We start from the raw sequence: 18284 nt of genomic DNA, 5'->3' as shown, positions 1-18284 counted from the left end.
CAGTTGCTCAGTTTGGCTTCACCTTGTATAGTCAGTTATATAAGGGTAAAAAAGATGCAAATTGTTAATTTTCTGATTTAGTAGTTTACAATTATTACTCATATAAATAACTACACAAGGTAAAGAGCACCAGAGAATCTAGTCTATTGTCTAATAAGCCAACATAATGTTGTCAGTAAAGTTACAAGACAGCTTTCTTATGTCAATGGTTTATTAGAGTTCTCAATGAAGATAAGTAAAGCTCTGAACCATTTGAATGCCTTTGGATCCCTGTTTTCAATTGAATCTGCTGTTTATAAATAAGGAAAGTTGTGCTCCAGTGAGCTGTACCTCCCATTAACCTTCCTTGCGCGTTACAAGAGTCCACAGAGTGATAGCAAGTTTCTTAAAGATGGCATAAAGGGGTGAAAAAGGAATTGTACATTTCTAGCTGAAAAAGTATAATGTAGTTATTTTTGACAAAATGTATAATATATAAATATCACTATTTAAAATAGGGTGGGTGAGGTAATAATTTTTATTGAATCAACTTCTGTTGGTCTCTCTTGTCTCTCTCACTGACAGTAGTTCCTTAAAAGATACTACCTCACCCACCTTGTGTCTCTAATGTCCTGGGACCGACATGGCTACATACAGTACTGCATACAGTACACTATTTAAGGAAATTCCATTCTGTATAGATAAAGATTAGTATGCACAGTAGGGGGCAGGTCAGAGTAACATACAAAGTGCTTAGTGGATCTTGGGCTTAATCACGTTGTGCCCTCAGGCTAGTTGCTTGACTCTTTTGTTCCTCATCTGTGATATAGAGCTGGATGTTGCCAATGATTCCTGAAGTATCCAAACTTCACTGCCATCCTTCAGAATTTAAACTTTTACTGGAAACCTTGTTTTACAGATGATGAAGGGAATTAGATGGTCCTTTCATCTTCCATGCATTTGGAAAGTAGTAATGAGCGTGGGTGTGCAGGAAGAGAGTGGTAGAGAGGCCTGTTCTGTTAGCATGCACGCTGTGTGCACCTCATTCACTTTCTGATGTTACTGATCATTGGCCTAAATGGAGTTGATGGTCACAGCAACTCAGCACATTGGTTAGTGCTCCCTCACTGGAGGAGAAAGGTTTACGCTGTTCAGTGCTACCTGGTGTGAATGTGTGAGTCTAAGTGTTGTTGTGTTGGTTGAGAAAGGATGGGGTATGGAGAAAGAAGATTATAAAGCTGCCAGGGAGAAAGGATGGCCAGCATTCTGTTCTCCCTTTACAGCAGCCAGTGGAGTTGGCTGTGCATGCAGTGGGGAGCAGGCCACATGACCTGAAGAGGTGAGCCGTAACCAACTTGTCCTGCATGGAGGGAGCTCTGGGAGAAATTCTGCTTCTCTGCGGCAGTGCCTGTAAGGCAAGACTGAGCCCTTAGTGTGTATCGGGGAGGAGAGGGGACAGAAACTGAGAGAAATGGGAGCAGCAGAGAAACCATGAAAACAAAAAGTGGACAGTAAAAAAAGAAAGGGAGGTAGGTAGGATAAGAGACCAGAACAAGGGACAGATCCAGGTAAGAAGGGACAGTGAGGGTAGGGTGACCACATGTCCCGATTTTACAGGGACAGTCCCAGTATTTGAGGCTTTGTCTTATATAGGTGCCTATTACCCCCCTTCTCTGTCCTGATTTTCACACTTGCTATCTGGTCACCCTAAGTGAGGGTGACAGTGTTTGTGTCACTCCAGGCCATGACCCATGAGAAAGCAGCTTCCTAATACTTTTGCTACTTAAAAAAAAGCCCACACCAGTGGTTTGAAATGCTGTACAGTGGCTGCTTTAATACTGTAGACTCTCACATTCATTTGACCTCATTTTCTAGAAGAGTCCAAATTTTCTAAATAACTTCAGATGTTTCTATTCCTGCCTACCCAGTCTGGTGGAATTGTTCTGTGAGTTGAGGCAGGAAAAATCTGATCAACAGATCGGCAAGTACAAAATGGTTTTGGGTTTTTTTTAAATCAAGTTCATTCGTCAGTGCTCTTTAGGGAAGCATTTTGTTGGACCATGACACACATTTAAAGGAAAGCAGATACTTTATATCAGATAATGTGTGAAATGATCTTCACTTAACCCCTTAAGGGCTAGGGTCTATAGCAGATACCCTGTGGAGATGCCTTGGATTCTGTGTGTATAAGCACTACTTATCCCAGGGTTTTATTGGAAATAATGGGAACACCTTCAGAAACGTAAGCTGGGGAAACAGTACTTGTAAAATACAAGCTAATGTATATGAATGTCTCATAGCACTTTTAACTCTTACTCTTCCAAATGTGGAGAATTTTCCATACATGGATTATTTTTGTCCCCTAAAAATGACCACTCATTTAAGACAAGTTCCTGAGAGTTGGTGGCCCATATTACATTAGAGTTCTTAGTGATCTGTTATACTCTCTTGGCAACTCTCCTTCTGACATTAGCTTCAGTCGTGTTCAGAATATACAGGCGAGTTACTCTAGTGAGTTTGGATTTCCAGTTTCAGTAATTTGCACTTACTGCACCAGCACAGGCAGCTGTGCTCAGTGCCCCCCATGGGAGAGCAGGTGGTATTTTCACTGCGGTGCTCCCTCAGACGTTCTACCAGAGACTGGTAGCCTCAAACTGTAGTGAAGGCTCTAGCACATCCTTCATCCACATCCACTCGTCAGCTATCAGTACCCCTTTTGTGGTTGCATTGGTTCTTTGCAGGACCACAGCCGAGGGGAAGATGCCAACTGCTCTCTAGAAACTAGAGAACCTTTCCCGAACACACTGTCTTTTGACCTCTACAGAACTGGTAACTCAGAACTCTCACTGATTTCAATGCAAGCTGTTGTAACATAAGATGAAAACTAATAAAAATTCCTGCACTATGCAGAGGAGGGATTGGGGGAGTTCCCTACCCCATCTGGAAAATTCTTTGTGACCCCAAATTTTGAGTCCTACAGTCTTCTGGGCTCCATTTTTTTCTAATGGGGATACTGGTATTTTGTCTGCTGTGTGCATTTTATATTTCCAGTTTGTGGTGAGCTGCAGTATGTTTGGCACCTTAGAGACTAACCAGTTTATTTGAGCATGAGCTTTCGTGAGCTACAGCTCACTTCATCGGATGCATAGCATATTGTGGAAACTGCAGAAGACATTATATACACACAGAGACCATGAAACAAAACTTCCTCCCACCCCACTGTCCTGCTCATAACAGCTTATCTAAAGTGATCATCAAGGAGGGCCATTTCCAGCACAAATCCAGGTTTTCTCACCCTTCCCCCCCCCCCACAGACACACATACAAACTCACTCTCCTGCTGGTAATAGCCCATCCCTCTTTGAAACCTCTCTTTATAATGCGCATGATAATCAAGGTGGGTCATTTCCAGCACTAACCCAGGTTTTCTCACCACCACCCCCCCCACACACACACGCACACCCCTCCAAAAACCACACACACAAACTCACTCTCCTGCTGGCAATAGCTCATCTTACAATGTGCACAGCAATAATCCAAGTTTAACCAGAACGTCTTGGGGGGGGGGGGTTGTAGGAAAAAAACAAGGGGAGATAGGCTAAGTCATTATGCAAGGTAGCCTATGTCCCCTTGTTTTTTTCCTACAAACCCCCCCCCCCCCAAGACGTTCTGGTTAAACTTGGATTATTGCTGTGCACATTGTAAGATGAGCTATTGCCAGCAGGAGAGTGAGTTTGTGTGTGTGGTTTTTGGAGGGGGGTGTGTGTGGGGGGGGTGGTGGTGGTGAGAGAACCTGGATTAGTGCTGGAAATGACCCACCTTGATTATCATGTGCATTATAAAGAGAGGTTTCAAAGAGGGATGGGCTATTACCAGCAGGAGAGTGAGTTTGTATGTGTGTCTGTGGGGGGGGGGAAGGGTGAGAAAACCTGGATTTGTGCTGGAAATGGCCCTCCTTGATGATCACTTTAGATAAGCTGTTAGGAGCAGGACAGTGGGGTGGGAGGAAGTTTTGTTTCATGGTCTCTGTGTGTATATAATGTCTTCTGCAGTTTCCACAATATGCTATGCATCCGATGAAGTGAGCTGTAGCTCATGAAAGCTCATGCTCAAATAAACTGGTTAGTCTCTAAGGTGCCACAAGTACTCCTTTTCTTTTTTCTTTTTACGAATACAGACTAACACGGCTGTTACTCTGAAACCTGCAGTATGTTTGTCATCAACAGTCAAAATACTGACCTGGAGAAGGATTTTTTTTTAACATAGGCATTGATACTCTAACAAAAATATAACCCCCCACAGCTGCCTCGCCTGCAGGGCTTTTCTAAATAGCAGAATGGATCAAAGGATGTTTTTGTTTCCTTGTGCAGAGGAAAAATTCATCACTTTGTAAGTCAGAGGAAAAATGAATCAAATCAATACCAGGTTATATCAGGGAGCTTTTTAATAATAATACATTTCTTATGGCTAAACTCAGTTAGTATGACTCTCAGCAGTAGGTACTGTATGTAGTTGAAAACTTTATTCCATCTGTAACAAACTTTAATTTGAACCAAGGTGAAGAATGCATTAAAAAAATAAAAAGCTTAGAGTGAGATCCACCTACACTCGAGATAAGGCTGGGGTGGGACGGTTTGGATCCCAATCCCATATTCCTCCAATATTGTGGTAGTATGAGTTCAGGGCCAGTTTCGTTAATGCAGTTACAGTGACAGCATAACCAGGGAGGGATTTCCCCAGAGTAAGCAAGATAATTGTATGGAGTAGAGCCTGAACCGGGACGGTTATGCCAGATGACCTCTCTGCTGCCAGCATGGTAGGGAAAAGGGATCATGACTGGGGAAAATGTATCATAAGCTCTATTTTCAGTCCCTTCTGATTCTAGCAACCTAGCATAGGTTATAAAAGCCTTTAGGCTGCTCTAACACAGCACAAGAGTAACAGTCATGCACAGAATAGCACCAGGATCAGGGGAGTGCAAAGGAGAGCTTCTAAACACCCTTCAAACAGCATGCTGACTTACAATCAGCATTATGGCCACAATTAGAGACCTGGCTTTCAGTACGCTGGTCCAGGTCCATCTTACAGAGATGTGTCTGAGTTTCAGTGTTTGGATTTACCTGAACTTTCCGCGAATTCACAAGAGTTCTGATTCCAGTTCAGGCTGATTTTGGATTTAAACCAGTAATGGTAAAATATAAAAGCTATAAGATAAAATTAATTTGCACAGCCCACATAACTGTGAAATAACCTGGCAGAACATATGAAATATGTAACAGTTATACAAATCAGAAATCACTAAGCCTCATGAGATTGTGCTATGGCTTTGGGAGGTGGATTGGAGCAATTCAGGCATAAAGACCTTGGATGTAATCCCGCTCCACTGGAGTCAATGGCAAAACTCCCATTGATTTCAGTGGGGCTAGTATTTCACCTTTTATCTGTATGTGCTTATATCACTTTCAGTCATTTAAAATGACTTGTTACGTATGTACTTGGTCAGCATTATAATTTTGGTTATGGACATGTTACCAACAATGAACAATTAATAACGATATTAATTTCCTATTATATATGATAAATTTTATATTACTAAGTTTTTTTATAACATTGCATGTACTGTTGTAGGACTATAGTTTTCTTACCACAAAAGCAATTAAAATTAATAAATGAATAGCTGCACTGCATAGGAATATATTCAGTTAGAAACCTTTGAAAATAACATTTACTAAGCTACAGTTCCTTCAGATCCTATGAGCAGGAAGAAACCCCTTATACAGAACTGTTTTTTGTTTTGCAATAAGAGATGGGCCAAAAATACCAGACCCAAACATCCGGAAACTCTGGCATGTTTGGAATCTGAGTCTAAATCTGTATTTTATGGCTTAGGCTCATCTCTACTTTGAGCTGTTGTTTGAAAATAAATTTATTCTTCCTTGGGAAGTCAAGGAGACCATGTTGGAGACTTCTACTGTTTCCATTTGCTTTGTGTATGTGCTGTACTGCGGCTGGATAGTTCATGCATACTGCCCTGTTTTTATAAACATATCCAAAATGGCTTGCGTAGACCACTGCAATTTGAACACCTTTTTTGGTTGATGAATAAGAGAGAACCTCTGTTTCACCTTCTTATGGAATTTATTGGCTTCCCTCCTGATAAGTGTTACTGAGGATGTAATAATTTATTTTAACTGTGTTGACACAGACTTTCAAAGCTATTAGAAAGATTGTGTTATAAGCTAACAGTGTCATACTGTGTATCAAGAGATGCAAGTTTGTATTGAGATCACTAGATAACACTTCCTCTGAATAAAACTTGAAGTTCTGGCACATGAACTGACCATTTGGAATACAATATAGTCTTTCAACAAGACAGTGCATGGGGTAGGGACATACCCAAGGGGAAACATTGGCATCTGGACACTGTAGTGATTGGCAGACACATTAAAATGCTGTAAGGTGGTAGTGAGAAAGAGAGAAGAAAAAACCCTTTTGCTGCCTTGGTGCATGCACACATTTTCTGATCGTCCCTAGTGCAGTTGACTGCAAAGAGGAGAATCTACTAAAACATTTTATACAAATGTAGCAGAAAATTAAGATATTATCCTTTCTTTAGATGTTACATCTATATGGCAACCACACATAGTTACATTTCTTTTTGTTTCAGAATTTCTCTGACTAACTTTTCACATACTTACACTGAGGGTAGAGACACGGACAAGTGTTAATATCGTATTAATGTATATAGCAGTGTCACTGAAGCTACATCTCCCTCCCCACCTCCTTATTGTATAAAGATGAAACAGTTCAGATACCCAAGGTTACTGCTGTGGTGTTTGAGATCAAAGTGACTGATGTCTTCACTTGTTTTTAGGTTGACTTTGAGCAACTTCAGGACAATTTATGTCAGATGGAGAAAAGGTGCAAAGCATCATGGGATCACCTTAAGGCTATAGCAAAGCATGAAATGAAACCAACGCTGAAGCAAAAAATGTCTGAGTTCCTTAAAGACTGTGCAGAAAGAATCATAATTCTGAAGATTGTTCACAGAAGAATAATTAACAGGTACAGCATTAGGGCACTGATGGGAACAACCTCAGTTACTTATTTCAATGTGCTTCAAACCACGTTCCAAGAAGTACGTTTACCAACATATCTGTTGTGAGGTCTTTATAACAGATGTTCATTTGTTCCAGATATTTCCTAACTTCAGCTGAATATTGTATTTCTGCTGAGAAAAACAACGACTGACAATTATTTTCTTACATATCACTACACACTGTGGTGAAATCCTGAAATCCTTCTCAGGCAATTTCCGTGTGTCTTTAATGATATATTTGTCATAGTAAAGACAGAGTAACAAGTTCTGTATCTGGAGCTAGTACTATACGTATCTTGTACAATCTGCTAATGCTCATATATATGCAAGTGCCATTGTTAGTATATTTCCAGATTCATAAACTCACACAGATGATTTAAATATGCCCAATAATAATAATTAATAATACCTATCTCTGATGTAGTGCTTTTCATCCATAGTTCTCAAATTGCTTTACAAAGGAGAATGATATCATTATCCCCATTTTGCAGATGGGGAAATAATATATATTTGTACACAGAATTACCAAAGAGAGTTCAAACAGGCCCAAATGTGTGAATGTACAGATCTGGGATGTTAGTCCAGCCCATCTGTTTTCTCATTCATGAATTCTATTCCACCTTCTAAATAAGTAGTACCCCAAATATAGCTGAGTAGTAGTGAAAGCAGGAACTTATGAGTTTCCTACTGGGTTTATCACATATATTGTGTTGGATTTGAAAATAAGCTGAACAGTGTTTTCTTTACTTTAAATTACCTAATGTAACTACTATTCTAAGCCTCTCCAGGATACCTTATTCAGTCACATGTTTCATTTCCATTGTAATGAGTGTTTTAATTGGCATGGACGCAGTAGATAAAAAATAGATTCACAAAGATCTATATATTCAGTAGTCCATTGTGAATAATGTGGTACAGAAGCGGCAGCAAAGCTGCAAATAATACAAAAAGCTGTGAGTAATACTGAATCAACAGTAAAGTTGTGAACTCAAAGCACCCCAGACTGAAAGTATTTGGATGTTACAACATTTTATGGTTTTCTTTTTGAACTAAAAATGCTTCTCTTCCTGTGTTGCTAGCCTGTAAATCTTCATTCTTCTTGTCTAGACTTTCCCCAACATCTTAACAGCCTCTTTGAAGTTGCTTAATACAAACAAATGGAATTAAAACATAATATTTTTTTCAATATCTGCAATGAAATTGTTCATTCACTTGCCAAATTAGTAAAATCAAATGAATGGAGTTTCATACACATCTTATCTCTTATATCAGCATGGGAAAATGGGTTGGGATGAAGTTATCATAGACTAGCCATTTATTTGCATTATGTTTTTAATTATAAACCATGCCAGTGATGATTAAGGCATCCATGAAAATTCCACAGCATGGAAAAAAAAGAGATCAGAGCTCGGAAGACAATAAATGGATCAATTGGAATCTATTTTACTGGAAATCTAAAGTTTTTGAATGTTTTTTTTTTCATTTTTAAAAGCTGTCATTAATTCATTTTGTTTTTAGGTTCCATGCATTTTTGTTATTTATGGGTCATCCTCCTTATGCAATCCGTGAAGTCAACATCAATAAGTTCTGCAAAATTATTAGTGAATTTGCTTTAGAGTATCGCACCACCAGGGAACGAGTTTTGCAGCAGAAGCAGAAACGCGCCAACCACAGGGAAAGAAACAAGACCAGGGGGAAAATGATCACAGATGTAAGTGGCAAAATCAAATCCACTGTGGCAAGTATTTGTGAAGCTTTCTTTTTAGTGAATGCCATACTTTAGATGTTATGCTTCATTCACTAACCTTCCTTTAAGGATTCCCTCCACTATGAATAATGTACCCTTTGTTCTTTGTTAAATCAGTATTATGTTTTTCTTTGTCATTGACTATAAAAGCTTCTGGATTCGTAGCAGCTTCCGGATTTGGACAAAAGAAGACTAAGTATTCATAAAGAAATGTGTTGCATGGACAAATTCATGCACAATGTCTGTTTTCAACAAAGAATAGAGTAGGAATTGAGGACACATTACTGAAAAATATGGCCAAGAATATAAATAACAGAACCCTAAAGTTAGGCTGCCAAATCATTCCATACATCAAATTACTGACCACATATTTAGGTGCCTATATATGGATTTAGGTGTGTAATGTGAGGTTCCCATTTGGGAAACTCCTGACTTGCAAACTTAAATATTATAGTGTTTTATATGTATAGTATCTATTTTCTTCATTAGATAAAAAAATATTACATGAGAGTCAAGTGCAGCCTCTTTCAGGTTTTATTACAGATTACTAATTTAGATTCTCTTTAGTTGTTACCTGATAAATTTCGCTGACTATGTTCAGGCTACTTTGGTAAAAATAAGATGAACTTTCTCTTGATCTTTAAAGATCCTCTGATTTTTTTTATCTTCTTTTAAACTGATGCAGTTTCACTCAGTCCAAATAAAGTTTTAAGAAGTGCCAATACTTAATAAAAGTTTCCAGCTGTCTCAAAATCCAAATCTGGAGTTTCGATTAGACATGAGTGGTTCATCGCATATGAAGCTACCCCTATCCTGCCTTTGGCATGAAAAACCCAAAGCTGATTACAGTTTTATGGCCAACAGCTCAGAAAAGTTAGGTAAAGAAAAAAAATGCATCAGACCCATATTGGGATTGTATTTAAGTCGTTGACTCACAATCATTTGTAGATCTTTCCTGGCAATAACCTTTCAAATTTTGGAAATCTGCCTCATCTGGGAGAAAATTTTAGAGCCACATTATTATCTCAAAAGATTTTCCTTTTGGACTAGTCCCAGGTAAAGGAAGGGCTCTGGTTCTTTGCAAAGGGTTTAAGATAGACATGCAAAATTTCAGGTCTAGTATTAGGGAACTGAAGTTTTATATTTGCATTGCACCCTAATTTCTCTGTAACATTCTGAAGGAGTTAAAATGTGACACTACCCAAAGGGACTGGCAAATTAAATATTTAATTTTCCAAATAGCATCAGTGCTTTTCACCAGTTCAGATAATGGCAAGAGGGGAGGGGTTCCTGTTATGCCAGTATACCATGGAGCATTTGTGTATTAAAGGACCAGAGTAAGTGGCAGCAACAGGAATGAAGGAGCTTCTTCAAGTCCTTCTGTGTCAGGAAGTGAGAGAAGGGAAAGGTGGCCATTCATCAGCTCACCAGAAGAAATATCCAGGGAGATGGAGAGAGGAAGTGGGCCTGCATGCTGACCCTATCACAGTAAAACAGGATGTAGGTACAGGCCAGTGGCCAGTCACTGAACATCTGAGCCAGGGAGATGGGCCATTTCCTGAAGATGTGAAAACAGGAGAGAGAGTGATTAGGCCTTCCCCAGAAGGGCTTGTTATAGGACAGGGAAGAAGAAGAAGAATCAGACCAGGATGGTATTTGTATTTGGGAGAAATTGAGTATCATCTGAGCAATAGTATCCCAGCTACAAATATCCTCCTTGTCTGAGTTGTAGGATATATGCTTAGCATTAATTCACAATTATATGCTGATCCTATGAGCTGAGAAAGCCTAACGGAGTGAAGAGCATTCTCTAAAATTCTCCTTGTGGAACCTCTAAGAACATAAGAACAGCCATACTGGGTCAGACCAAAGGTCCATCTAGCCCAGTATCCTGTCTTCCACCGGTGGCCAATGCCACATGCTTCAGAGGGAATGAACAGAATAGGTAATCATCAAGTGATCCATCCCGTCACCCATTCCCAGCTTCTGGCAAACAGAGGCTACGGACACCATCCCTGCCCATCCTGGCTAACAGCCATTGATGAACCTATCCTCCATGAGCTTATCCAGTTCTTTTTGAACCCTGTTATAGTCTTGGCATTCACAACATCCTCTGGCAAAGAGCTCCACAGACTGACTGTGTGCTGTGTGAAAAAATACTTCCTTTTGTTTGTTTTAAACCTGTTGCCTATTAATTTCATTTGGTGACCCTTAGTTCTTGTGTTATGAGAAGGAGTAAATAGCACTTCCTTATTCACTTTCCCCACACCAGTCACGATTTTATAGACCTCTATGATACCCCCAGAGAACTATCCACAGTGACTCCAAGATCTCTTTCTTGAGTGGTAGATCTATTTCTTGAGTTGTAAAAGCAACAACCACCCATCCTAATCAAATATTAATCCCGACTCACATGTTTATCAAATGAATCACATTTTTATTAGTAATTTCTAAATCCCTGTTAAATGAGTCTATAGGTCCCTACACTGGGAACAAACATTTAATAATGGGCTCTTCAATCTAGCAGAGAAAGATTCAACACAATCCAATGGATGGGAGCTGAATCTAGACAAATTCAGACGGGACGTAAGGCATAAATTAACAATGAACATAATTAACCATTGGAACAATTTACCAAGGGTCATGATGGATACTCCATCACTGACAGTTTTTATCCATGATGACTCCAAGATGTCTTTCCTGAGTGGTAACAACTTATTTAGACCCCATCATTTTATATGTGTAGTTGGGATTATGTTTTCCAATGTGCATTCCTTTGCATTTATAAACATTGAATTTCATCTGCCCTTTTGTTGCCCAGTCACCCAGTTTTGTAACTCTTCGCAGTCTGCTTTGCACTTAACTATCTTGAGTAGTTTTGTATCGTCTCCAGATTTTGCTACCTCACCGTTAACTCCTCTTTCCAGATCATTTATGAATATGTTGAATAGGACTGGTCCCAATACAAACCCCTAGGGACACCACTAATTACCGCTCTCTTTTCTGAAAACTGACCATTTATTTCTACCCTTTGTTTCCTATCTTTTAACCAGTCATTGATCCATGAAAGGACCTTCCCTCTTATCCCATGACAGCTTACTTTGCTTAAGAGTCTTTGATTAGGGACCTTATCAAAGGCTTTCTAAAAATCTAAGTACACTGTATCCACCGGATCACCCTTGTCCACATGCTCGTTAACCCTCTCAAAGAATTCTAACAAATTGGTGAGGCATGATTTCCCTTTAGAAAAACCATGTTGACTCTTCCGCAACAAATCATGTTCATCTACGTGTTTGATAATTCTGGTCTTTACTATAGTTTCAGCCAGTTTGCCTGGTACTGAAGTTTGGCTTACTGGCCTGTAATTGCTGGGATTGCCTCTGGAGCCTTTTTTTAAAAATTGGTATCATATTAGCTATCCTCTAGTCATCCGGTACAGAAGCTGACTTGAATGATAGATTACATACCACAGTTAGTAGTTCTGCAATTTCACATTCGAGTTCTTTCAGAACTCTTGGGTGAATACCATCAGGTCCTTGTGACTTTTTACTGTTTATTTTATCAATTTGTTCTAAAACCTCCTCTAATGACACCTCAATCTAGGCCAGTTCCTCAGATTTGTCACTTAAAAAAAAAATCTCAGGTTTGGCAATCACCCTCACGTCCTCAGCTGTCAAGACTGATGCAAATAATTCATTTAGTTTCTCCATGGTGGCCTTATCGTCCTAGAGTGCTCCTTTAGCATCTCAATCGTCCAATGGCCCCGCCTGTTGTTTAGCGGGCTTCCTGCTTCTGATGTACTTTAAAAAAAAATTGCTATTACTTTTTGAGTCTTTGGCTAGCTGTTCTTCAGATTCTTTTTTGGCCTGCCTAATTATATTTTTACACTTCATTTGCCAGAGTTTATGCTCCTTTCTATTTTCCTCACTAGGATTTAACTTCCACTTTTTAAAGGATGCCTTTTTGCTTCTCATGGCTTCTTTTACTTTGTTGTTTAGCCTTAATGGCATTTTTTTGGTTCTCTTACTATGTTTTTTAATTTGGGGTATACATTTAAGTTGAGCCTCTATTATGGTGTCTTTAAAAAGTTTCCATGCAGCTTGCAGGGATTTCGCTTTTGGGACTGTATCTTTTAATTTGTTTAACTAACTTCCTCATTTTTGTGTAATTCCTTTTTCCGAAATTAAATGCAATCATGGTTGGCTGCTGTGGTGTGTTCCCCGCCCTCCTCTCTCCCAGGATGTTAAATTTAATTATATTATGGTCACTATTACCAAGCGGTTCAACTATATTCACCTCTTGAACCAGATCCTGTGCTCCACTTAGGACTAAATCAAGTATTGCCTATCCTCTTGTGAGTTTCAGGATGCACCGCTCCAAGAAGCAGTCATTTAAGATGTTTGGAAACTTCATCTCTACATTCAGTCCTGAGGTGACACGTACACAGTCAATATGGGGATAGATGAAATCCCCCATTATTACTGAGTTTTTTATTTTTATAGCCTCTCTAATCTCCCTGAGCATTTCACAGTCACTATTACCCTCCTGGTCAGGTGGTTGGTACTATATCCCTACTACTATATTCTTATTATTCAAGCATGGAATTACTTTTATGGTACAGTTGGGTTCATTTAAGATTTTTACTTCATTTAACTCCACACTTTCTTTCACATATAGTGCCACTCCCCCACCAGCATGACCTTTTCTATCCTTCTGATATATTTTGTACCCTGGTATTACTATGTCCCATTGATTATCCACATTCCAAGAGGTTTCTCTAATGCCTATTATATCAATATCCTCCCTTAATATAAGGCACTCAAGTTCACCCATCTTATTATTTAGACTTCTAGCATTTGTATATAAGGACTTTAAAAAATTTTCACTTTTTAGCTGTCTGCCATTACATGATGTAATTGAATGGGACTCTTTTTCATTTGACTGTTTTTCGTCAGATTCTACCCATGTTTTATCATCTTCCATCCTTTCCTCCTTACTAGGACACAGAGAATCTTCATTAATAGATCCTCCCCTAAGGGATGTTTCTGTCCGAACCATGTGCTCCTCCGGACCTTTCGGCTTTCCCCCAGACCTTAGTTTAAAAACTGTTCTACGACTTTTTTAACTTTAAGTTCAGGCAATCTGGTTCCATTTTGGTTTAGGTGGAGCCCATCCTTCCTGTATAGACTCCCCCTTTTCCAAAAGGTTCCCCAGTTCCTAATAAATCTAAACCGTCCTCCATATACCATCATCTCATCCACGTACTGAGACCCCGCAGTTCTGCCTGTCTACCTGGCCCTGTGCGTGGAACTGGAAGCATTTCAGAGAATGCCACCAGGGAGGTCCTAGACTTCAATTTCCTACCTAGCAGCCTAAATTTGGCCTCCAGGACCCATCTCCTGCCTTTCCCTATGTCATTGGTACCAACATGTACCACAACCACTGGCTCCTCACTAGCATGACACATACTCCTCTGTTTAAGGAGATTGCTTATGTGGGCGAATCAAGGACTTTCTGTGATCTACATGTATAGGAGTTATCCATTTAAATATAGTCAAGTAATGTTGCTTTTATTTTCCCCCAATCAGTTGTGGCACATGGTAAAATCAGAGCCACAGTCACATCAGAAGACTTGCTACAGCTTCCTTCTAACACCTGCTCTCCCCATTGCCCCATATAAACAGAGAGATACCTAGCATCTCCAAAGCCAGTTCTACTCAAAAAACAAGACTGTAATTCAGCATGCTGGCAGGCAATTGCATAGGGACAATAATGAAATAGAGCAGTTATGGTAGGGGGAGGGGGTTTTGTCTTTGCTTTATTGCTAACTTTAGATTTTCTGATTAGTTTATATTTCTATGCATGGAAGTGAAAAGATATGCCTGCTATGCATAGTAAATAGTAAATATACACCTGGTAACGGAATATTCATTTCAAATTTTCCAGATGATACAAAGTTATTCAAAACAGTTAAGTCAAAAGATGACTGTGAAGGTTTATAGGGGGTTTCACAAAACTAGCTGACTGGGCAACAAAATGGCAGATGAAATTCAACATTGAGAAGTGCACAGTAATGCACATTGGAAAAAATAATGCCAGCTACACATATATAATGATAGGTTCTAAATTAGCTGTTACCACTCAAAAAATATATCTTGGAGTCATCATGGATAAAAACTGTCAGTGATGGAGTATCCATCATGACCCTTGGTAAATTGTTCCAGTGGTTAATTATGTTCATTGTTAATTTATGCCTTATTTCCCGTCTGAACTTGTCTAGATTCAGCTTCCATCCATTGGATTGTGTTGAATCTTTCTCTGCTAGATTGAAGAGCTCATTATTAAATATTTGTTCCTATAGACTGTAATCAAGTCTATATCCTTATCTCCTTAACCTTCTCTAAATAGATTGAGCTCTTTGAGTCTATCACTATAAGGCATGTTTTCTAATCCTTTAATCATTCTCGTGGATTTTCTTTGAACCCTCTCCAGTTTATCAATATCCTTCTTGAATTGTGGCCGTGAGGCCTGGACACTGTATTCCAGCAACAGTAATATCAATGCCAAATATAGAGGTAAAACAACCACTCTTGTTCCACTCGAGATTACACTGTTTATGCATCCCAGGATTGCAATCATTCTTTTGGCTACAGTGTCACACTGGGAACTCGTGTTCAGCTGAATAGCCACCACAACCCTCAAATCTTCCCAGGATCGAGTCCCGCATCCTATCACTGTGGTCTACATGAATCCCAAGAAAAGGTAACCTTTCCGATTCTAGAAAAGAAAATACATATCCCTTTATTTTTTAAACCCACTCAACCAAAATCAGTCTTGAAGGGCAGAGGGTAAATCCTGCTGACCTTTTTGGATGCAGAACTCCTATACACTTCAGTGGCTTTATTCATATGGAAGGGGCTTTAGGTCTGAGAAACAGACTCCCAATTTTTGTAATAGCCTTTCATTTCTACAGACCTTTGCTCCTGACTTCTCTAGGTCACTCATAGTGAAATGAGTTTGGTATTGTTAATGTAATTCCCAATAGATGTTTCTTACATGGGAAAAGAATAAAAATGGAAGAATGGCGCATTGTCACAGTTACAGGGGGAGGTTGTCTAGTGTCTGCAACACTGCACTGCGATCACTACACTGCAGCTGGGTTACAACGTATGTAGACATACCCGAGGTGGCTTTAATCTAGCTAGCTCAGCTACCAACAGCAGTGAAGCTGTGGCAGCACGGACTTGAACATGGACTAGCCACCCATACATGTACCCAGGATCCCAGGTGGGCTTGTACAATCTGTGCGGAAGCCTGTGCTTCCATAGCTTCACTTTGCTGCTATTAATATTCGCACTAGCTAGAATAACTCTATCTTGGGTAGGTCGACACGTGCTACAATCACCCTTGTTCTCACCCTTGATTGCAGTGTAGAAATAACCCTATGTCTGCCTTTATCTAGTGATATCAGTCACGCACTTTCAGAAACAATACAATTCACTGAAAAATAAGCAGGAAAGATAGGAAAGAAATGCAGTTATACATTTGAGTCTAAGCTTTTCAATTATTTTTAATAACATTGAAAAGTACCTGTCCCCCAGAATTATGTAGCTGTCTTTTGTACAGTTCCTTAGAGTTTCTATTCCAAAACCTCTATTTAATAGAAATAATATTTAAATATGGCAAAGTCCCCCCCTCCCCCCCCGGCACGAATCCTAGAGTGACTGTTTTTTTAAAAAAAGGTCTCCTGAAATTGTGCTATGGCATGTGAACTTGACAGAAAAGTTGAATCCCTAGGATTTGAACTGGAGATCCTTTCAGCCTTCAAAGCCAGAGCTCATGCACAAAGAAAGCTAGGGGAGCTGTTCATCCTAGCTGCATTCCTCCAGTACTGTTTGGTAATGTTACTTTTGTTAACATTTTCCTAATTCAAAAATATTTCGCAATATATTTAACCATTAAAGAAAGAAGAAAGAAAAGAAGGAAAATTCCCATCTGATTAATCTTTGATCTAGGAGACTTGAGTAATTCACTTACTACTTTAACTCTTATCCTTAGTAACTGTAGAGCTGCATTCTGGCCCAGACTGGCCCATCCACACAGCAACAGAGATTTGGTATGGACCTATAGGGATCATGGGTGCTGTACAAACTGCTTACTCCCTTCCACCCAGAGCAGGTGGGAGAGGAATGAACAGAACTTTGATTCTGTCCCTCTCAATACACACTGGCTACTGGAACTGAGCAAGCATGGTGGGGCGAGGGGTAGTAGTCTGCTGCTGGTATAAGCCATCAGCCAATCACTTCTCCCTGGAGCAAAGGGGGGAGCAAGAAAGAAATTGTCTTCTTGAGCCTGGAATGCTCCTGCTATCACAATCTAACCCTTGTATAATAAATAAACTGCACAAAGCCTGGATTGCTTTCTTACTCTGGAAAATGTACTTAGCATTGTCCTCTGCCCCTTTCCCTTCCTTTGAATGCCTCTCACAGATTACTTTATATTTTTGCTTCGTTTTTCCCCTTCTTTTTATTTTTCTCTTCATTTTGTGTATGGATTAATATACAGATATGCTCTTTCTTTCCAAGGTGCTTCTATGGTTTTCTCTTTTTTATTTATTCAAAGAACTCTGCATGGCCGTTTTTCAGAGGAATGTGTTTTCCCTAGGATTGCAAAAAAAAAATCTATCATAATGCGAATAACAAAATGAACATACCTGCTGAGGTCCCACTGTAAAATGTCTGGCTGCATTTCAGTGCCACTATGCCCAAAGGAAAATAAACAGCTCACTCTCTGAACCAAACATGCCCTTAAAAAGTAACGTTAATGTGCTTCTCAGCACTCTCATGCAGCTAATCTTGTCATGTAGAGCATGCTGAAAACTAGATGAGCGCCAAAACAAATGAGGCTTTCCTATTTAATGATAAATGTTTTTGGAACAAAATGTATCAATCCCAGACAAAAATCATTACTGAACTGGAGATAAGATAAGAAAATATATATTAATAACTTGCAGAGGGTGGGGAATTAATGGAACAGTGTATTTTTTAAAAACCTGGAAATTCAGTGTTTGCATTTTACAAATATTAATAAAATAAATAAATGCCCCCTATGCTATCACTCTGAGAACACTTCATATGAGATAGGTGTTGAGAACTGGGGAATATCTGGGTTATTTTTCATGAATGGGGAGTAGTGTTTGTGTGATCTGTTACTTGCAATGGAGCTAAATCAAAGAGGTGGTTAAAAGGACCAAACAGGAATAGCAAAACAATAACAGGGATAAGAGTCCTGGAGGGAACAATGAGGAAGCTGTTAATTGGGCAATATGACTCCATCCAGGTTCCCAACACTAAGTGTAGAATCAAAGGAGGACACTAAACCATGAGAGGACCCTGGGCCTAGAAAAGGGAGAGGCTTCCCAGAGAGTGTCAGTGAGCACTGACAAGGATGCAAAGAGGCG

General features: G+C 39.5%; 1 protein-coding gene and 1 long non-coding RNA gene across 13 annotated transcripts in view; one reads left to right on the top strand and one right to left on the bottom strand.

The window, feature by feature from the left end:
- The window catches only part of FHOD3 (formin homology 2 domain containing 3), a 619164-nt gene that overhangs the window by 570424 nt on the left and 30456 nt on the right, over window positions 1–18284 (top strand). For all 12 annotated transcript variants that reach the window (XM_074945213.1, XM_074945211.1, XM_074945220.1 and 9 more), the window contains 2 exons: window positions 6853–7043; window positions 8596–8788. In XM_074945213.1, the coding sequence (XP_074801314.1) occupies window positions 6853–7043; window positions 8596–8788 (384 nt within the window). The remainder of the gene's footprint in view (window positions 1–6852; window positions 7044–8595; window positions 8789–18284) is intronic.
- The window catches only part of LOC141982820 (uncharacterized), a 33591-nt gene that overhangs the window by 11269 nt on the left and 4038 nt on the right, over window positions 1–18284 (bottom strand). The gene's annotated exons all lie outside the window — the stretch shown is intronic.

This window comes from Natator depressus, chromosome 2, assembly GCF_965152275.1.
Source record: "Natator depressus isolate rNatDep1 chromosome 2, rNatDep2.hap1, whole genome shotgun sequence".
Taxonomy (NCBI): Eukaryota; Metazoa; Chordata; order Testudines; family Cheloniidae; genus Natator; species Natator depressus.
The sequence above is the reverse complement of the archived record's forward strand: the minus strand, read 5'-3'. Positions and strand labels throughout refer to the sequence as shown.